The sequence below is a fragment of the Anomaloglossus baeobatrachus genome, chromosome 6 (genome assembly GCF_048569485.1).
Source record: "Anomaloglossus baeobatrachus isolate aAnoBae1 chromosome 6, aAnoBae1.hap1, whole genome shotgun sequence".
NCBI classification, from domain to species: Eukaryota; Metazoa; Chordata; class Amphibia; order Anura; family Aromobatidae; genus Anomaloglossus; species Anomaloglossus baeobatrachus.
The window spans coordinates 15,940,978-15,963,394 of record NC_134358.1 but is presented as its reverse complement, the minus strand read 5'-3'; the positions used below and the strand labels follow the sequence as shown (position 1 = coordinate 15,963,394).

The window sequence follows — 22,417 nt, the reverse complement described above, 5'->3', positions numbered from 1 at the left end:
GTCCTCGCTGTAGACTTTACTGTAGCTTCTCTTATTTGCTGTAGTACAATAGAGGTTTTGCATCTAAATAGGTGAATCTTAATATACAGCAGTCTCCATTGTGACTTTAATCTCATGGGCTGAATTACTGGTAACTCATACCTGGTGGTAAATATCTGTCTGACTCCAGAGGAGCTGCGGCCTCTATTATCTTATTAGCAGAATAGTAGTTAGGTGAATACAAACAGGGGCGGATTAAGAGTAACCAGGGCCCCGGGCTGTTCTGGATCTATGGCCCCCCCCATCCCTACACACAGGTCATGTGACGGGTCCATCATCTTACACCTGAAACAGATACTTTCTGAAAAATAGTTGGCGAAACTATAACCTAAAAAACATCCATTAATTAATAAATATTCCCTTCAGTTTAACCCCATAACGACTGCCTAACATCTCAAGACGTCGGAAAAACAGGGTACTTGAACTGTAATGACGCTTTGAGACGTCATGCCAAAAAAAGCCTGTAGCGCCCCACAGCGACGGAAAATCTCCGGGATTTCAGCTACCGGGGTAGCTGAGACCCTGGAGATCATGATTCAGGCCGTTTTTTTCCAGTCCCCGCTCACGTGATAACCGGTATACACCGTATACTGATGATCACGTTACAGTTAATGACAGTGTGGCGCCCTGGACTAGCCAGGTGGCCACAGACAAAACACACACACACACCCACCCCCCCAGACAGTTACATTAGTCAGACAAAAATCCTTGTTGCCTCCCTCCAGGGCCTGATGTCCACACCAGGTGGGGTGGAGCCAGGTGGTTGGCCCCACCCACCGAGGAGTTCACAGGCTTGGAGGCGGGAAAAAGGAGCAGATCAGTTTAGGAGGTGAAAGTGAGAGGTCACGAACTGCGAGTGTCTGGGTTGGAGCCCAGGCACTGACAGCAAGGTTGGCAGACGGTGGTGGCCGTCTGCAGGAGTTGGTGGAACTCCGCAGAGCCATAAGGACCGGGGTCGGGCATCGGCCCGCCGGTACCGGACCGGGGAATGGAGTGAAGCTAAGCACACAGGCAGGGCCATCGGACCCCGACCAGGCTTAGAGCGGCCGACAGTAGTCAAATCCGAGTGTGACAGGAACCCCAGGGGTTTCCTAACTACCCAAGTCCCGTCAGAAGGCAACCGTCCGCACCGTGAGGATATAAAGCCACCGCCACAGGCTAGACATCCAAGGGCCAGCGCCTGCGGGCAAAACGGGCTCCTCCGGCACCTATACGCCGGGGAGCGGACTACCGTTGGGAAGCCATCGGAGTCAACACAGTACACAAAGGTGCAGGGAAAAACAGCCACCATCACCTGTCCGGGGAGAGACACTGCAGCCGGCTGCGGGACCCGTTCATCCAGCCGTGTGGTTTACCGGAGACTTCGTGCATTTGTTGCCGAGTGAGTACTCCAGTGCCATCCGGCACCGCGCCGCGCTGCCCCTGCACCTCACCAACCCTGCCTCCCCGTCACACCACCGGGCCCCGGGACCACCAACCCCTACACACGGAGGGGGAGAACAACATCCCAGCTGCTCCCTACCATCACTCCCGGGATCCCCGTCACCTGCAGCGCTGGTGCCCATCTTCACCACAACCCGTGGGTGGCGTCACGGACTAAATCCCCAAACAAACCACCCCCTTTTCACTCACGGGCGAGGAGCGCCACTCGAGTCCCCGGATCCGGCCCACCGCTCGAGCCACCGAGCAGCAGCAGCGCCGGACCCAAGCGTTAGCGAGCGCAGCGCCCCGCCGCCCCGACAACAGCGCCGGTAAAAAATGATTTATCTCCTATCTGACATGATCAACCTGTCACCTGGTAGATAAATCTCCTCCCTGGCCCCCCGGTGTCGCTAAAGTGCCCCCATGACCCACAACCCACCCTCCATAATCCAAGATGGTGTCGCGCACATTAGCGCGCCGGCCGCATTCATCCTCTTTTTCTGATTTCTGTCGCATGTGTCATGACTGATGCGACAGAAAACTCTTCCCCAGGCCCTGCCAGGTCACCCCCCCCCCCCCCCGGTGTTCCCCGGTACCTTAGCCTCTGCGATCCCCGTGATCCCTCCTTTTCCTCTGTAGCGCTGGTCGCATGCGCAGAGAGTGGCTGTCAGCCAGTTTCCTGCTTTCAGAAACCCTGGCTGGCTGCTCGCACACTGCTGCTGTGAACCCGGGGAGTGTGGGTGCAGTGTCATTGAGGCCGTGTCGCTGGATCATGGCCACATAGCCTAAAAGTGAGAAATTTGTTGCTACAGCAACATTTTTGTGAAGTTCCTGTGGATTGAAAATGCTTACTATACTCCTGAATAAAATCCTTGAGGGGTCCAGTTTCCAAAATGGGGTCACTTGTGGGGGTTTACTGCTGTATAGGAACCCAAGGGGCCCTGCAAATGTGACATGGTGCCCGCAATTTATTTAAACTTTTCCAAAATTCAAATGGTGCTCCTTCCCTTCCAAGCCCTCCCATTTATCCAACAGAGATTTTTGGCCACATATGGGGTATCCCTGCACTCATAAGAAATTGGATAACAACCTGCGGGGTCCACTTTTTGTTGTTGCCTCTTGAAAAAGTGAGAAAGTTTATGCTAAAGCAACATTTTTGTGAAAAAATTGAAAATTTTCAATATGGCAACCTAAGCTTATCAAATTCTATGAAGTACTTGTGGATTCAAAATGCTCACTATACACCAAGATAAAAGCCTTGAGGTGTCTTGTTTCCAGAATGGGGTCACTTGTGGGTGACCTCCACTGTTTAGGCACCTTAGGGGCTTTCCAAATGCGACATAGCGTCCGCTAATGATTCCAGCCAGTTGTGCAGTCAAATGGCGCTCCTTCCCTTCTGAGCCCTGCCATGTACCCAAACAGTTGATTTCCACCACACATAAGGTATAAGCATACTCAGGAGAAATTGCACAATACATTTTATGCTGAATTTTTTCCTTTTACTCTTGTAAAAACAAAAAAGCTATCTGATTGAAGTAACAATTTTGTGGTACAAATGTATTTTTTTTTTATTTTCACGGCTCAACATTATAAACTTCTGTGAAGCACCGGGGGGTTCAGGGTACTCACCAAACATCTAGATAAATTCCATGAGGGGTCTAATTTCCAAAATGTGGCCACATGTTGGGGAGCTTCACTGTATAGGCTATTGATTTCAGCCAATTTTGCAGTCAAATGGCACTCCTTCCCTTCCGAGCCCTGCCGTGTGCCCAAACAGTTGATTTCCACCACATATTAGGTATCGCCAAACTCGGGAGAAATTGCACAATAAATTTTATGCTGAATTTTTTTCCTGTTACTCTTGTGAAAAAAAAAGCTACCTGGTTGAAGTAACAAGTTTGTGGTAAAATTTGATTTTTTTTATTTTCATGGCTCAACGTTATAAAATTCTGTGAAGCACCTGGGGGTTCAGGGTACTCACCAAACATCTAGATAAATTCCTTGAGGGGTCTATTTTCCAAATATTCCACTGTACAATCCCCCAATATGAAGTCCCATACTGTACAATCCTTAATATGCAGGCCCATACTGTGCAACCCCTCAATATGCAGGCTCATACTGTGCAATCCCCCATTATGCAGGCTCATACTGTACAATCCCCCATTATGCAGGCCCATACTGTACAATCCTTAAAGGGAACCTGTCAGGTAAAAAAAGCGTTATAACCTACAAGCAGGAGCCTGTGTGAGCTATTAACCTCTTCCTACCCATCCCTTTCTTGTAATATTGTATAATATGAAAGTAATAAAATATGTTTTATTACTTACATGCTTCCTCAGAATCTCGCGTGCGCGCTTACCATTCTTGCTGCCTCATCCTGGTGTTTGCTGGTCGGTTTCTGACGCACACTGCGCATGACGGGAACCACAGGAGTCTTCTGAGCATGTGCAGTGCGCGTCAGAAGCCGACATGCAAACACCAGGATGAGGCAGCAAGAATGGTAAGCGAACGCACAAGATTCTGAAGGAGCTGACTGCGACGTCGCTGATGTAAATCCATGGTATCACGCCCACAGGACGATGAGACGCCCATGGGGCCACAGACCCTGCTCATTTACATAGGGAATATGTAAGTAATAAAAAGTTATTTTATTACTTTCATATTACACAATATTACAACACAGGGATGTGTAGGAAGGGGTTTATAGCTCACACAGGCTGCTGCTTTTTTGCCCTGACAACAGGTTCCCTTTAATATGTAGGCCCATGTTGGAAAATCCAGTTATACTGCGACCCCCAAAAAACAAACACCTCCTCACATTACTCACCCTTACTCTTGTGTATGAAGCCCCTCGCTCCATGGTGCAGCCCCCCAGTCCTCTCAGTTCTTCCAGAAACCTCAGCCTCTTCAGCAGCCACAATACACGCCGGTCAGTGATCATAGCTCCCGCGCTGGAGGAGGAAGCTCCACCCCTTCTGGTGACATCATCACCTCACAGGAGCAAATACATTCTAGCAACAGGAGGATTCCTTCGGCTCCGCTGCTTATACTCTGCAGCAGGATCGCTCCCGACCCGGCGCAGCGCTGATAATGGATGAGGGCAATCTGGGCATGGACCTCCCTGAGTCTCAGGCTTCGAACAACTGGCCAAATTGCCCTCATTACTAACTGCCCTGAATGGGCCCCCTGGAGCCTCAGGCCCCGGGCGGTAGCCCAGATTGCCCTCATTATAATCCACCTATGAATACAAATGACTCTTGATGTACAGGATTGAGCAGTCTCCATTCAGGCTGAATTATGGATTGATGAGTCGCACCTTTTAATTCTTTTTTTGTTGTGTTTTTTCGGCCGCTCTCCGTAACATTAAACAGTTTAGTCTTGTTCATTTTGAGACAACGCTTATTGCAATTTCCCAACTGAACTTTGGAAAATAACATTTTTTGGATTTTCACATTGATTTCTCCAGAACATCAAACCATAGAAAATGGCATCTTCAAAAAAAAAGCATAAAAGCAAACCTCCTCTGCAGACGCTGCATGAAATTTCATGAGAACCTGCGGAGGCATCTTAAGCGGGCCTGCATGAAAACCTCTCCAGAAGCCGAGATTAGGAATGAAGTGGACACTGCAAAAGACAACCTGCACAAGATGGTGCAATCCCTGAGTGTCGTGCCATATGACGCCCTGAAGTGTGAAAACAGCCAATTTGAAAATCCCCAGGACTTCTTCGTGGACTTCTTGGAGCGTTGCGGCTGCATCGTGACAGATAAGCCTGAACAGTATGTATGCCTCTTTACAATATTTCAGGGTTTTCCAACATATTCACCACTGGCCGTTTTTCGTTGTTTGTTTTTTTTTTTTCCTCACCTTCTTCCGAGAGTCGTTATTTTTTCCGTCAGTCTTGCCGTATGAGGGCTTGATTTTTACGGGATAAGTTGTACTTTAAAATTAAACCATACGTTTTACCATATAGTGTACTGAGAAACGGCAAAAAAAAATTCCCAGTGTGGAAAAATTGCAAAAAAGTGTCATTGCATGATTGTTTTTGGGATATTTTATTGACCGCGCTCACTACATGGTAAAACTGACGTGTTGGTGTGTTGCCTTAGGTCGGTACGAGTTCGTAGGTTAACATGTAAGGGGTTAAAAAAAAATCAAACGTTTGTCCAAAAAAAGTGGCCCACCTTTGTGCCATTTTCCACAACCCGGATCTATGGCTCAGTGATGGCTTATTTTTTGTATCTTGAGCTGATGTTATTAAAAATACCAGTTTTGCGCAGATGTTACGTTTTGATCGCCTGTTATTGCGTTTTGTGCAAAATTTGTGGCGACCAAAAAACATAATTTAGGCATTTGGAATTTTTTTGCCGCTATGCCGTTTACCAATCAGATTAATTGATTATATATTTTGATAGATTGGGCATTTCTGAACGCGGTGATACCAAATATGTGTAATTTCTTTGTCGCTCCATTGGGAGACCCAGACACTTGGGTGTATAGCTATGCCTCCGGAGGCCACACAAAGTATTACACTAAAAGTGTAAAGCCCCTCCCCTTCTGCCTATACACCCCCCCCGTGCATCACGGGCTCCTCAGTTTTTATGCTTTGTGCAAAGGAGGCTGACATCCACGCATAGCTCCACAGCTTAGTCAGCAGCAGCTGCTAACTATGTCGGATGGAAGAAAAGAGGGCCCATAACAGGGCCCCCAGCATGCTCCCTTCTCACCCCACTTTGTCGGCGGTGTTGTTAAGGTTGAGGTACCCATTGCGGGTACACAGGCAGGAGCCACATGCTGTTTTCCTTCCCCATCCCTTAATGGGCTCTGGGTGAAGTGGGAACCGGATCGGTCTCCAGGCACTGGGACCGTGCTCCCTCCGCAGCCCCTGGGAATCTGCTGGAAGGAGCTGGGTATCGTCAGGGACAAGGCCCTGCTACTGTGAGGTACTCTGTGTCCCCGTGGGGACCGCGCATGGAGCGCTTGTGCCATACACATTACAGCACTGCTGGGTGTGTTAGTGCGCCGGGGACTACCACGCGGCCGCGCTTATTGCCGGCCGCGCTTATAACTTTAGTCCCCGGCTTCTGCGGCCTAGATCGCATATTCCCGCCCACAGGCCTGCCAGTCAGGGGAAGGGCGGGACGCTGCACACATCGTCAGCGCTGAGGGCTGGAGCATACATAGTATCCTCCTCCCCCCTCACTCAGTACACTGGGGCACTAGATTCCCGCACTTTCTTGGGCACGCCCACGGTCCCCTCCTCCCCACAGAACGCCGGCAGCCATTCCTGTCAGCGATTCAGACGCTGGAGAGGAGAGACAACACAGGGAGACCCAGGCAGGGAATCTGGTGATCACACAACCGCTCTGAGCGGTCGGTAAGCAGCACCTGTGGTGCTGGCCCCACTGAGTGCCGAAGTGTGTGTGTGTGTATATATATATATATATATATATATATATATATATATATATATATATATATATATATATATATATATATATATATATATATATATATATATATATATATATATATATATATATATATATATATATATATATATATATATAGGCTTTTAGGCTATACATTTGCACTGTACGGTCGCTCTGTTGATTTTTGGCTATATACCCTCCTGGATTGTTCTCAGAGGAGACAACAGCATGTCGTCCGCAAAAAGCAAGGGTGCCAAAGCACAGGCGTACTTTGCAACCTGTACCTCATGTGCAGCTATACTACCGGCAGGTTCCACCGACCCTCATTGTGTGCAATGCTCGGCCCCTGTGGCACTTACTCAGCCGGAGCCTCTGCTACTGGTGGCCCAGGTGGAACCACCTGCTACCACTGTCCAGGTGACAGGGACGGAGTTTGCAGCTTTTGCTGACAAACTGTCTGAGAGTATGGATAAATGGTCTGCTAAAATACTAGAAGCCTTGCAGTCCAGGCCGGTAACACAGGCCCCGGGCACTGTTCAATCTTTGACCCCTGGTCCCCCTCAGTTGGAACAGCAAAGTGCCCCTGGGGTGACCCATAGGTCCCAGGGTGAGGTCTCTGACACGGACCGCAGTCCCAGGCCGCCCAAGCGGGGTCGCTGGGAAATCCCCTCCACCTCATCACACTGTTCAGGGTCTCAGCAGGACTCTCTGGAGGATGAAGCGGAGGTAACAGATCAGGATTCTGATCCTGAAGCCGCTCTCAACCTTGATACACCTGAAGGTGACGCTGTAGTGAATGACCTTATAGCGACCATCAATCAGGTGTTGGATATTTCTCCCCCAGCTCCTACAATTGAGGAGTCAGCTTCTCAGGAGAAATTCCGTTTCAGATTTCCCAAGCGTACATTGAGTACGTTTCTGGATCACTCTGACTTCAGAGAAGCAGTCCAGAAAAACCGAGACTGTCCAGATAAGCGTTTTTCCAAGCGCCTTAAGGATACATGTTATCCCTTCCCCCCTGATGTTGTCAAGGGCTGGACTCAGTGTCCTAAGGTGGATCCTCCAATCTCCAGACTGGCGGCTAGATCCATAGTTGCAGTGGAAGATGGGGCTTCGCTCAAAGATGCCACTGACAGACAGATGGAACTATGGTTGAAATCCATCTATGAGGCTATCGGCGCGTCTTTTGCTCCAGCATTCGCAGCCGTATGGGCACTCCAAGCTATCTCAGCTTGTCAGGCGCAGATTAATACAGTCACACGTACATCTGCCCCGCAAGTGGTGTCCTTAACCTCTCAGGCGTCGGCGTTTGCGTCCTACGCCATTAATGCTATACTGGACTCTGCGAGCCGTACGGCGGTAGCATCCGCCAATTCGGTGGTAGTCCGCAGGGCCATGTGGCTACGTGAATGGAAGGCAGACTCTGCTTCCAAAAAGTTCTTAACCGGTTTGCCATTGGCTGGCGACCGCTTGTTTGGTGAGCGATTGGATGAAATCATTAAACAATCCAAGGGAAAGGACTCATCCTTACCCCAGTCCAAACCAAACAGACCTCAACCACGGAAGGTACAATCGAGGTTTCGGTCCTTTCGGACCGCGGGCAGGTCTCAATTCTCCTCGTCCAAAAGGCCTCAGAAAGATCAGAGGAACTCCGATTCATGGCGGTCTAAGTCACGTCCTAAAAAGACCGCCGGAGGAACCGCTCCCAAAGCGGCCTCCTCATGACTTTCGGCCTCCTCACACCGCATCCTCGGTCGGTGGCAGGCTCTCCCGCTTTTGCGACGCCTGGCTGCCACAGGTAAAAGACCGATGGGTGAGAGACATTCTATCTCAAGGTTACAGGATAGATAGGTTTCTTCAGAACATCTCCGCCCCCGAAAGAGCCGATGCTCTTCTGCAGGCGGTGTGCACTCTGAAGGCGGAAGGAGTGGTGATCCCTGTTCCTCCTCAGCAACGGGGTCACGGTTTTTACTCCAACTTGTTCGTGGTGCCAAAAAAGGACGGATCCTTCCGTCCTGTTCTGGACCTAAAACTCCTCAACAAGCATGTGAAAACCAGGCGGTTCCGGATGGAATCGCTCCGCTCCGTCATCGCCTCAATGTCCCAAGGAGACTTGCTAGCATCAATCGACATCAAAGATGCTTATCTCCACGTACCGATTGCACCAGAGCATCAGCGCTTCCTGCGTTTCGCCATAGGGGACGAACACCTTCAGTTCGTGGCACTGCCTTTTGGCCTGGCGACAGCCCCACGGGTCTTCACCAAGGTTATGGCAACAGTGGTGGCAATCCTACACTCTCAGGGACACTCGGTGATCCCTTACTTAGACGATCTGCTTGTCAAGGCACCCTCTCAAGGGGCATGCCAACACAGCCTGAACATCGCTCTGGAGACTCTCCAGAGTTTCGGGTGGATCATCAATTTTCCAAAGTCAAATCTGACACCGGTCCAATCACTGACATATATCTTGGCATGGAGTTTCATACTCTCTCAGCGATAGTGAAGCTTCCGCTGAACAAACAGCGTTCACTACAGACAGGGGTGCAATCTCTCCTTCAAGGCCAGTCACACCCCCTGAGGCGCCTCATGCACTTCCTAGGGAAGATGGTGGCAGCAATGGAGGCAGTTCCTTTTGCGCAGTTTCATCTGCGCCCACTTCAATGGGACATTCTCCGCATATGGGACAGGAAGTCGACGTCCCTCGACAGGAACATCTCCCTTTCGCGGGCAGCCAAGGCTTCCCTTCAGTGGTGGCTTCTCCCCACTTCTCTGTCGAAGGGGAAATCCTTCCTGCCCCCATCCTGGGCGGTGGTCACGACGGACGCGAGCCTGTCAGGGTGGGGAGCGGTCTTTCTCCACCACAGGGCTCAGGGTACTTGGACTCAGACAGAGTCCTCCCTTCAGATCAATGTTCTGGAGATAAGGGCAGTGTATCTTGCCCTAAAGGCGTTCCAGCCGTGGCTGGAAGGCAAACAGATCCGAATTCAGTCGGACAACTCCACAGCGGTGGCATACATCAACCACCAAGGCGGGACACGCAGTCGACAAGCCTTCCAGGAAGTCCGGCGGATTCTGCTGTGGGTGGAAGCCACAGCCTCCACCATATCCGCAGTTCACATCCCGGGCGTAGAAAACTGGGAAGCAGACTTTCTCAGTCGCCAGGGCATGGACGCAGGGGAATGGTCCCTTCACCCGGACGTGTTTCAGGAGATCTGTTGCCGCTGGGGCATGCCGGACGTCGACCTAATGGCGTCCCGGCACAACAACAAGGTCCCGACATTCATGGCACGGTCTCAAGATCACAGAGCTCTGGCGGCAGACGCCTTAGTTCAGGATTGGTCGCAGTTTCAACTCCCTTATGTGTTTCCTCCTCTGGCACTGTTGCCCAGAGTGTTACGCAAGATCAGGGCCGACTGCCGCCGCGCCATCCTCGTCGCTCCAGACTGGCCGAGGAGGTCGTGGTACCCGGATCTGTGGCATCTCACGGTCAGCCAACCGTGGGCACTACCAGACCGACCAGACTTGCTGTCTCAAGGGCCGTTTTTCCATCTGAATTCTGCGGCCCTCAACCTGACTGTGTGGCCATTGAGTCCTGGATCCTAGCGTCTTCAGGGTTATCCCAAGAGGTCATTGCCACTATGAGACAGGCTAGGAAACCAACGTCCGCCAAGATCTACCACAGGACGTGGAAGATTTTCCTGTCGTGGTGCTCTGCTCAGGGTTTTTCTCCCTGGCCATTTGCCTTGCCCACTTTTCTGTCCTTCCTTCAATCCGGATTGGAAAAGGGTTTGTCGCTCGGCTCCCTTAAGGGACAAGTCTCTGCGCTCTCTGTGTTTTTTCAGAAGCGCCTAGCCAGACTTCCACAGGTACGCACGTTCCTGCAGGGGGTTTGTCACATCGTCCCTCCTTCATAGCTATCCCCTCTCCCTGTTAGAATTAGCATAAGTATTATACAATTGATTTACTTTGACTTGCAGGACCTGTGGTGAAATCATACCCATATGACCAGATGGTCACATGGGTATGACCTCACACAGGTCCTGCAAATCAAAGTAAATCAATTGTATAATACTTATGCTAATTCTAACAGGGAGAGGGGATAGCTATGAATCCCCCCCAGATATTATCTGATCTTCAGCTGCTGTCACTCAAGAAGCTGATGATTTAATAAACTTTACTTTCTTGGATTTCAAAACATAAACATCCGAGCTGACCACTACAGGTCTGTATAGACTCAGCCTGATAGTGCCAGTATAGCACTGTATGTATAGAATCAGCCTGATAGTGCCAGTATAGCACCGTATGTATAGACTCAGACTGATAGTGCCAGTATAGCACTGTATGTATAGACTCAGACTGATAGTGCCAGTATAGCACTGTATTTATAGAATCAGCCTGATAGTGCCAGTATAGCCCTGTATGTATAGAATCAGCCTGATAGTGCCAGTATAGCACCGTATGTATAGAATCAGCCTGATAGTGCCAGTATAGCACTGTATGTATAGAATCAGCCTGATAGTGCCAGTATAGTACTGGCTTTAGGGTTATATACGAAAATCCTGGTAATTGGTTCCCTTTAAAACAGATATAATAATGTAATGATGTAGAACACTTAGGTGGGTGGGGGCAGACCCTGTAGAACTAGTAGTGCCTGTTGGCCATCTCTATGGCAGCCATCTTAGATGAAGCCTAAGAAACGTAATTAAAAAGGGGTTAATTGAACGCTATTAAAGGGTAGACTTTCATCAAAAATTGATTGATGCTGTCTTTTTTTTTTTTTCTTTTTCACTGCATGCAACCATTATCGAGTACTGATGATTTCATTTCTTTTTGGACATTGCTCTGGCTTAGTTTTGCCCATGTAACACTTATTCATTTACAATATGTTCTACAAATGTCCTTTCTTATGAAATTCTACTCCTAAATCCAGTGTCTCATGACCCCCTCTGCAATTGAAGGTTCTTGGGCCAAAACTAAGATGGCTGCCACGATAATGCCCTGCAACCCCTAAAGGGCCTTGACCAACCATCACATTAGTCTACACAGTTATATATGTTCTTAATCTCATTTATAAATGAATTCATGCAGATTTTGCTTGTCTTCTTTAGGCTATCTGAAGATGAAGACCCGAGAAGTCTTCCTAATGTGCTCGAAGCAGCGAGGTAAGAACTATAAAAACATTTGTAACAGCGTTATAGTAAGGGAAGAGTGGTGTCGGTAATAACACCAATATTTTCCTGCCTCTTCCAGTTCAAGTGCCAATATGCCCCTGCGGAGAAGGTTAACTGTGTCCGGACTTCACCAGAAGCACGACTTGCAATCCCCAATTTTAGTCAGCTTTAAAAAGTATTTGAAGGAAAAATGTGCAGAAACAACCATAGAACCTATGGTAAGTGTGATTCCTTTCTCGCCTTTTCATCGGGGGACACAGACCGTGGGTTATATGTTGTCTCCAGGGGAGGCTTGACACTAGGTTTAAAAAAGAGTTAGCTCCTCCTCCCACAGCATATAACCCCAGCTAGGCGGGAACTAGCTCAGTTCTTTTTAGTGTCAGCAGGGAGGCTGACACGTCTGGCCTGAGCCACAGGCCAGCTCATGTTTTTTGTTTATTTCTTTTTCTTTGTGATTTTATTCTATTTTTGACTATGGGGCAATACCAGGGTGTGCTCACCCTCGTTCCCCCCGCTTACGGGCAGAGGAAACCTGGCGTGCAAAAGCCGTCAGTCTTCCCTCGCGCCCAAGTGGTCGGGTCTGCGTACCCCTCCAGGCTCCCTGGAAGCACCTAACAAAGGTAGCTACAGAGGGCTAGGCAGAACCGAGTACCTGCTAGCCTTGAGCCGAAGATGCGTCCCCGAGATCTCCGCATCCCAGGACCGACGCGTCTTCAGACGGAGCACGAGCAGGTAGGGAGACGACATGTATCCGTCCCCTGCATCCAACCGCCGCCTGAGGAGGCGCCGGTGGGGCGATGCAGGCCGTGTTCCCGGGGAAGCATCATAAATTTAGCTCCTGGCTTCGGCCTGCATTCTTAGCAACGCCCCCTCCACTGCTCCAGAAGCCGCTCCCTCTAGTGGGCCGTCTCTCCCCTCCATGCTGCCAGAGAACACTGGATGCCATTACATGTCGGGAGCAGACACGGGTGAGATCGCCTCCTTGGCTCTGCATCTCTGCAGCACTATATACCGCTCTGCTCAGTGGTATATCGCTGTCTTTCTAGCGGTGTGTGCCTGCTGGCTGGCGGTGTATATCAGCTTTTAGCGGTATATACTGACTGTACCTGCAGGTATATACCGACTGTTTGGCAGTGTATTCCACTTTACTATTGGTATATACCAGCTCTGTATAGCAGTCCCTTTCTAATACTGCTAGTAGCTCCTCACCCACAGTAGTGTAATACTGCTAGAGGCTCACAGTACTAATTGTACGTTTGTTGCTGACATGCGTAACTGCAAGGGTGATAAAGCTTCCCAGACATCTTCTATGGACCTGTACTATGCTTGTACCACCTGTGGAAGCTCGTTTCCCAATGGTCGAAGCTATCCACTCTGCCGGGGCTGCGATGCCCCTACTACAGTGTCACAACAGGCGTTGCCGGACCAGGGGGTCGTGCAGTCTGTGTGTTCGGCCCCGGCCACCATTCAGGCAGCACCCCCGTCTGAGGAGGCTATCCCTGCATGGGCTCTTCTGATGTCTAAAAGGTTAGATGACCTGGCCGCTCAGATATCCCAGCCTTCCACAGGCTCCCGCAGCCTCCCCCCGGCTTAGCTCCCTCAGAGGAGCCCGCCTTCGTCTGGTGTATCATCCCCAGTACGTAAAAAGGCTGTCTCCAAAAGGCGCCATTGCGACCGCTCCGCCTCGTCTGACTTACCCGATGGTCAGTCTGACTCAGGCTCGGTGACCTTTAGTAGTCACGATTCCCGAGACTCTGACTCTGATTCAGATGTCCCTTCTGAGTCTAGGCATATGGAAGACACTTTAATAGCGGCTGTCAATCACTCTCTGTCGATTTCTGATCAGCCCTCGGACCCGACTTCTCAGTCGGCAATCAAGCGAGCCAAGAAGCCTCCTAAGTCCTTTGCCCAGGATCCGATTTTTCATCAAATCATATCTAAACGGTGGGATCACCCTGATAGGAGGTTTAATAAAAAATCCTCCTCTTCATTCGCTTATCCCTTTCCTCCGGAAATGGTTAAGCCCTGGTCGGTACCCCCCGTTGTGGATCCGCCAGTATCCAGACTGGCTAAACACACGGTTATGTCTGCTTCAGACAACGCGTCTCTCAAGGACTTGTCCGACCGCGCAGTTGAGGCTGCGGTCAAATCTATTTTCCAGGCTTCGGGCTCCTCTCTGCGCCCCGTGTTTGCCATGACATGGGTGGCAAGAGCTATGAGCGTGTGGAATTGGAACCTGCGCAAGTTGCTTCACCCTTGCAATATTCCTCCCGAGGCTCTTGAGATTCTTGATTTGTTCTCTCTAGCCTCTAATTATTTTCTTCACGGCTCCCTAGATGCAACTAGCTGGTCAGCCCTAACGGCAGCCAATGCTGTCTTCGCCCGCAGGGTTCTATGGCTAAAAATATGGAATGCGGACAGTGCCTCCAAGAAGTCCCTGTCCACACTTCCCTTCCAGGGTCTTCGTCTGTTTGGTGAATCCCTGGACAAACTCATATCTGAGGCGACGGGTGGTAAAAGTACCATTCTACCACAAAAGCGGCCTGTAGCCAGAAATTTCAAAAAATCTTCTTTGCGCAGGCAGCCCTTTCGGCCTGCCTCCCAAAAACCATCAGCCCAAGGACCGTCCCAACGCTCAGATCAAGGATCCGGTCCCTCAAGGGGCTCTTCTTGGCGTTCCCACTCCAAGCAATCTAAACCCAAAGGACCTCGCTCTGTACAGACCCCCTCAGCATGACGCCAGGTATCCCTCAGATCCGACTCCTGTTGGAAGGCGGCTTCTGCTTTTTCGGGATATCTGGCTAGACCACAGTCACGATGCTTGGGTTCGAGAAATCGTCACAGTAGGTTACAAGATCGATTTCCATTCCCTACCGGCCAACAGGTTTCTGCGTTCTTGTCTTCCAAAGTCCAAAACGCAAAGCCAGGCCTTATTTCAGGCCATAGCCTCTTTACAGAAAGCAAATGTTATCATTCCAGTGCCCCTGGAACAGCGTAGCAAAGGTTTCTATTCAAACCTTTTTGTCGTTCCCAAAAAAGATGGCTCTGTCCGCCCTATCTTGGACCTCAAACGGCTGAACAAATTCGTACGGATTCGAACTTTCCGAATGGAATCACTGAGAGCAGTGCTAGCCGCCATGGAACCTGGAGAATTCCTAGCTTCCATAGACGTTAAAGATGCTTGTTTACACATTCCCATATGTGTCTCTCATCAACGGTTCCTTTGCTTTGCCGTAGGACACCGTCATTTCCAATTCAGGGCCCTCCCCTTTGGGCTGGCCACTGCGCCTCGGGTCTTCACAAAGGTCATGGCGGCCGTCATGTCCATTTTACACCCCAGAGGCATCCTGGTCGTTCCCTATTTGGACGACCTTCTTGTCCAAGGGAGCTCTCTTCACGTTTGCTCAGAAAGCGTGCAGATTTGCCTAGACACGCTGTCAAGGCTAGGGTGGCTTATCAACTTCAACAAGTCATCCCTCATTCCTCATCAGCGCATCACCTTTTTAGGTATGCTGATAGACACGGCTCAGTCCCGGGTTTTTCTTCCAGGGGACAAGAGGTCTTCCCTGATCCGGGCCGCCCAATCACTCCGCTGTTGCCGTCACACATCCCTTCGGAATGGAATGAGAGTGTTAGGCAAGATGGTGGCAGTCATAGAAGCCGTGTCCTTTGCCGAATTCCATCTGCGCCCTCTACAACTGGATCTCCTATCCTCCTGGGACAAGAATCCAGCTTTCCTGGACCGGTCAGTCCGCCAATCTCGGTCTGCGCTCAGCTCCCTTGTCTGGTGGACTCAAGCCTCATCCCTATCTCAAGGGAAGTCCTTCCGCCCGGTCCACTGGCAGGTAGTCACGACAGATGCCAGCCTGATAGGCTGGGGGGCGGTGTTTCTCCACCACACTGTTCAGGGACGCTGGTCTCCTTCCGAGCGCTCGTTGCACATCAATGTTCTGGAGATCAGAGCCATATTTGTGGCCCTTCAGAATTTTCAACCCTTACTATTGGGCCTCCCTGTTTGGATCCAGTCGGACAATGCCACGGCCGTGGCTTACATCAACCGTCAGGGAGGAATTCGCAGCAAGGCGGCCATGAAGGAAGTATCCAGGATTCTTCTTTGGGCAGAGAAGCACATCCCCATTATTTCAGCTGTCCATATCCCAGGGGTAGACAACTGGGCCACAGACTTTCTCAGCAGGCAAGGTCTAGCGGCAGGGGAATGGTCCCTCCACGACGAAGTGTTCCATCAGATCACTCTTCACTGGGGACTCCCGGATGTGGACCTCATGGCGTCTCGAATGAATGCCAAAATACGTCTCTTCATATCTCGGTCGAGAGACCCGCTAGCGCTCGGCTCCGACGCTCTAGTCTTTCCATGGTCGCAGTTTCGCCTGCCCTACATCTTCCCTCCGTTTCCTCTCATTCCGAGCGTAATCAAGAAAATCAAAGCGGAGGCCCCGGACTGGCCCAGGAGAGCCTGGTATCCAGAGCTCCTCCAACTTCTCAGCGACACTCCCTGGCGTCTTCCCGACCGCCCGGATCTTCTGTCGCAAGGGCTAATATTCCACCAGAATACAGCACAACTGCATTTGACGGCGTGGCGCTTGAATCCCTGATTCTAGCCAAATCGGGTCTTTCTTCCAGGGTAGTTCATACCATGCTTAATGCTCGGAAGCCTTCCTCCGCCAGCATTTACCACAGGACCTGTAAGACCTATCTTTCCTGGTGTGACCGTCATAATCGGTCGCCCCTGACCTTTTCAATTCCTAATGTTCTTGCTTTTCTGCAAGACGGTCTGGACTCGGGTCTTGCTCTCAGTACCCTTAAAGAACAAGTTGCTGCCTTGTCGATTTTTTTTTTTTTTTTTTTTTTTTTTTTTTTCCCCCTTTTCCCCCAGAAGCAGCTGGCTTCTCGCCCTCAGGTCCGTACCTATCTTCAAGGGGTAGCGCATTTGGTCCCTCCTTATCGCCACCCCTTAGATCCCTGGGATCTGAATCTGGTTTTGGGAGTCCTTCAACTTCCTCCTTTCGAACCCTAGAGAGAAATCTCTCTTCAACGGCTGTCTTGGAAAGTTGCCTTTTTAGTCGTTATTATCTTTATCAGGCGAGTGTCCGAACTGGCAGCTCTGTCCTGTCGCTCACCTTATCTGATATTCCATCATGATAAAGTGGTCCTTCGACCTTCCCACGCCTTCCTTCCGAAGGTCGTATCCTCCTTCCACTTGAACGAGGACATTGTGTTGCCGTCATTCTGCCCGGTCCCAGTCCACTCCTTTGAAAAAGCCCTTCACACTCCTGATCTTGTCAGGGCTTTGAGGATCTACACCTCCAGAACAGCGCCGTTGCGCAAGTCCGATGCCCTCCTCGTCCTCCCAGTAGGACACAAGAAGGGCAATCCGGCGTCTAAATCCACGATTTCTCGATGGATCAGGACTGCCATCTGTGAGGCATACAAAGCACGAGGTGCCGTTCCCCCTCAATCTGTGCGGGCCCACTCTACACAAGCAGTGGGTGCCTCCTGGGCTATCCGCCATCAGGCTTCGGCGGCCCAACTTTGCAAGGCCGCTACCTGGTCCAGTGTGCACACGTTCACAAAATTCTACAGAGTGCATACGCATGCATCCACGGATGCTGCTCTTGGAAGACACGTCCTTCAGGCGGCAGTGGCCCATTTATAAGTGGCCACTGCTCGTTTCTTGACAGTGTTTTGATATGTGTTCCCTGCAGTTGCAGTCGTTAGTCAGCTCTTAGTCTGATGTTATACACTGTTAATAGTTCAGTTCCCACCCAGGGACTGCTTTGGGACGTCCCACTGTCTGTGTCCCCCAATGAAAAGGCGACAAAGGAAAGGACATTTTGTGTACTCACCGTAAAATGTCTTTCTTGGAGCCTTTCATTGGGGGACACAGCTCCCGCCCTTGTGGTTTTGGTTGTCCTTCTCCTACTGCTTTTACACCAAACTGAGCTAGTTCCCGCCTAGCTGGGGTTATATGCTGTGGGAGGAGGAGCTAACACTTTTTTAAACCTAGTGTCAAGCCTCCCCTGGAGACACCATATAACCCACTGTCTGTGTCCCCCAATGAAAGGCTCCAAGAAAGACATTTTACGATGAGTACACAAAAATGTCCTTTTTATACGTTTGCATGTATTTAATGAATCCCTACAGATGTGAGCCCTAATGTATGTGCTCCATTGTAGATACAAAACGTTTCCCGCTTCCTCTATTTTGTAAATCCGGATGAGATCACTGTGGACTTTATAAAGGACTTGAAGGTGACCAAAAAGTATTTCCGTACACTTGAAATGTTGAAGACGAAGGAAGAAACAATTAGAAAGCATATTGGTCACCTGCGGACTTTTACACATTTTGTGCTCTCGGACGACTACCCCAATGATATTGACGACGAAACAAAAGATGCCGTTAATCCCTTTGAGGAGACTCTAAAGGTCATGGAAAAGAAGCTTCCTAAGGGCAGGAAGAGGAGGTGAGACGCTCACGTTTAGACTACAGCAGCAATATCAATCTGTACTATCATGGGAATGGAAAATGCCATAAAACATGGAAAAGGTGGATTTATCATAAGGAGTCTAGATTTAATTATTACTTGTGTTCCATCCGTGCATGGCAGCAAAGTAATGTTTAGCTCTTAGCAGATTGGGCAATTTCCCCCCCCGCCATTATTTTCATGTTATCCAATCAATTCAAAACATCGTATACTTGGTAAAGTGAGGTCATGCTCGCACATGGAGTAAGGGTCCATTTTCTTGCTCCATTATGGGTTCAGTAAAATGAAAGCTTAGCCCGGTTCACACATCCGGCATTTTGCCTCTTTACTGGATCCGTCAAACTTCAGTACAGTGCAATACAGTACAATGGCATCGCGGCAACCTCCAGTCACATTGCAGCATGTGACCGGAGGTTGCCGCCATGCCATTGTACTGTATTGCACTGTACTGGAATGTGATGGATCCGGCAAAGCGGATAAATGCCGGATGTGTAAAACCGGCTTTGGAAATAAAATCTGTGGAGTGATGGAAACAAAGAATTCCTAATATACCTCATGGGCTAATAAAAAAAATTGAGCTGTAACACCTTTTATCACCCACAGTTTGGATCCCGCGCCTCTCTCCATGGCTGATTGCTGCAAAGTGTTGACAGTGGCCAAACCGCACGTGACCAACATGTTCCAAAGAGCACAACTGAATAAGGAGCTGGGTGACAAAGAGAAGACCCTGGCCTGTTACTACCTCCAGGCTATCCTTGTATATAAGCATCTACGTACGCCATCTGCAGCCCAAAATCTAATGGTAGGCTTCTTATAATGGCCAACGTGGCGTATTGCTGACAGATATGTTGCTTCACCACATCTTATGTCTTTTCTATGTTCCTCCTCTAATAGGTAAAAGAATGGATTGAGCGGAAGCAATTAAAGCTCAAAGGACAGGTAGTCACTGTTATAAAGACTGAAAAAAATATTGTTATACTGCAGGATGAGGATGAGCAGGTGAGTGTTAAAACACATGGTGCTGTATGTTCAGATTTCTGTCATTGGCAATTATATCTGTAACACAATCTTACCCTTTGACAGTATTTCCGTACATACTTTGAGAAGATAAGGCTGACTAAGCATGGAAATACGGTGCCTCAATTCCTTGTGTCCTCCAATGGACAACGAATCATGAACTGCAGCCAAGACATGGAGCGCTTTCACGAGAAGTAAGTGTTAAATGAGGCCCTCATTGTCTTATCTGCCAAGCATTTACCAAGGCTAACAAATGTTTTTATCCTCAGGTATCAGCTGCCCATAATATCATGGAAGATGGCAATAAAAGTCTTCAAAAATTGGGCTGAAGAAAGTCTCTCACAGGCGGATGGAGATTTGGCTAACGCATATGTGCTCTATGACCAACGACCAGACAACGTCAACACATCTCAACTGGCTGCAGGAATGTTAATACTGACTACGCAGAAGGGAGAAAATCCAGCAGGAACCTCCGGGTAGGAGACCTAACTTTATCCACAGGCATCCTCAACATCCATCTGTTCAGAGCATGAGAGTTTTTTCAGTTTATAATTTACCTGTCTTTAACTTCACAGATCTACAAAGCCCAAGAGAAGGAGGATCAGAGAAGAAGAAGAAAGCAGTGAGGGACAGACTGATGGGGAAGAGATGGAAGACACGGGGTATGAGAACTAGCTTTATCCCAAAGGCATCCCAACATCCATCTTTTCATAGCTTTAAAGTTTACTGATGCCTTGTAGTGTAAGATTAGTACCAAAAAATTGGTTAAAGGGAACCTGTCAAGTCCAATATGCACCCAGAACTATGAGCAGTTCCAGTGCATATTGCTAATCCCTGCCTAACAGTCCCTGTATACACTCGCATAGATAAAGCAATCTTTAGGAAAAGTATTTCTAAAGATCTTATATTTTATGCTAATGAGAGAGGGGACTAGTCCCCTGGGCATTAGTTCCCCTGCCTATTTGGCTCCATTAGCATGTTGGTATGACCCTGTGGGCCCCTGTGGGTGTGCTAACGTGCTAATGAATGCACAGCATGAGAGGATGATCTCACTCACCTCTCCGCTGAGATCGCTGCCCGACACTGGATTTTGGCTCAGCGCGCATGACCCCGGAGTTTGGTCATGCGCACTATGAAGCCGGGTGTATGCGTCCTGGCTTCATACTGAAGTAGGGCACATGACCGGAAGTCCGGGGTCATGCGCACTGAGCCGAAATCCAGCATTGGGCGGCGATGGCAGCGGAGAGGTGAGTGAGATCATCCTCTGATGCTGGGTATTCATTAGCATGTTCGCACGCCCACAGAGGCGTAATAACCTGCCAATGGGGCCAACTAGCCAGGGGAACTAACGCCCGGGGCACTAGTCCCTGTGCTCATTAGCATACGATAAAAGATAATTAGAAATACTTTTTCTAAATATCTCTATGCTAGTGTATACAGGGATCGTTAGGCAGGGATTAGCAATATGCACCCAGAACTGCTAGTGGTTCTGGGTGGATATTGGACTTGACAGGTTCCCTTTTAAGTATTCCAGTAGGGAACAACACCATTTTTAGTTTATTATAACTGGCCATCTGTCTTTTTAACTTTACAGAAGTTCCATTAGCATCAGAGGAGAAGAAAGCAATGAAGGCCAGACCGACGAGGAAGAAACCGACGAGGAAAAAACCGACGAGGAAGAGACAAATAGACAGACCGGCAAGGCTCAAAAAGAGTTTCATTACAGCAGACTGTTGAATAAGTACCCTGTAGGCCTGCACCACGAACCACCGTCCCTTCCCACCTGCAGGCGGTACACTGAGCGTTTTGCACAGTACTGTCGGGATAAATGGAGGCGGAAGCAATATAATTTAAGGGTTTTAGATGTTGCTGGTAAGTTTTGGGTTTTTTGTCCCCCCTCCACCCCCCTCATTTTAATTAGAAAGCCGTCTAGTTGATGGCATTGTATTCCATGGGATGAGCTTCCTGAATATTGTAGGTTTGCCGAATATTTTACAGTATTTTTTTCTTGTAGAGCATTTCAAGCAAATCCCCAACTTTGAAGATCTGAATAGTTATGTGAAAACACAGCGTTGGTACCTCAATGTACCTGGCCTAGAAGATGTCCAACGTGCATGGAAACCTCGACCAAGAAAAGAGCATAAAGACCACAGTGACAAGCTTCGAGCTTTGGTGCAATCACAAGACTGGAAAGGCCTACTAATTACAGATGATCCATACAAAGATCAAACACTTTACACCACTCATGGTTTTAAAACAGGGGAAATTGTTTGTGATTTCCATGGAGTTCTTAGAGAAGGAGAAGAGGCCGAACGTTTACAGGAAACTGTGCGTGATAATGAATGCTATATGTATTTTTTTAAGAGTGGTGAAAAGTCATGGTGTTTGGATGCCAGGGAGGCTCCTTGCAGTTGTCACCCGGACATGTCTTCAACATTTGGAAGGAAGATTAACCATTCATGCAAAAAAGATAATCTGATTCCTCTCCTTAAATATATAGTTGATGACGACACCCCATCAATACTTTTTATTGCTAAATCAGACCTCAAACCGGGGACAGAACTATTCTTCAATTATGGAATGAAGTAGAATGAATTTGGAGAAGCTTCAAGTGTTTCATGGCGACCATTTGACTTGACCGTGGCCACACACATACACAGGGGTGTAACGTCTACTTTACAAGAGGGAGCCCGGTGCTGGCCACACAAGACCGTCCAAATACATTCTTCATAACATGTCCAACGACCTTACACGCTACCACAGGAAATAAGTCATAAAAGTCAACAGTCCTACAGTTTACATATTGTGCCATGTATTTATGATCTACTCTATTCC

General features: G+C 49.1%; 1 protein-coding gene across 1 annotated transcript in view; it reads left to right on the top strand.

Moving 5' to 3' along the window:
- LOC142316972 (uncharacterized) overlaps nt 1-22,176 on the top strand; it is a 47,606-nt gene extending 25,430 nt beyond the window's left edge. Inside the window, exons 3-13 of the mRNA XM_075352805.1 lie at nt 4,928-5,239; nt 12,001-12,054; nt 12,143-12,281; nt 18,258-18,544; nt 19,169-19,367; nt 19,460-19,564; nt 19,649-19,776; nt 19,852-20,058; nt 20,158-20,244; nt 21,177-21,454; nt 21,597-22,176. Of these exons, the coding sequence (XP_075208920.1) occupies nt 4,928-5,239; nt 12,001-12,054; nt 12,143-12,281; nt 18,258-18,544; nt 19,169-19,367; nt 19,460-19,564; nt 19,649-19,776; nt 19,852-20,058; nt 20,158-20,244; nt 21,177-21,454; nt 21,597-22,171 (2,371 nt within the window). The 3' untranslated portion in view covers nt 22,172-22,176. The remainder of the gene's footprint in view (nt 1-4,927; nt 5,240-12,000; nt 12,055-12,142; nt 12,282-18,257; nt 18,545-19,168; nt 19,368-19,459; nt 19,565-19,648; nt 19,777-19,851; nt 20,059-20,157; nt 20,245-21,176; nt 21,455-21,596) is intronic.
- Nucleotides 22,177-22,417: the final 241 nt, after the last annotated feature.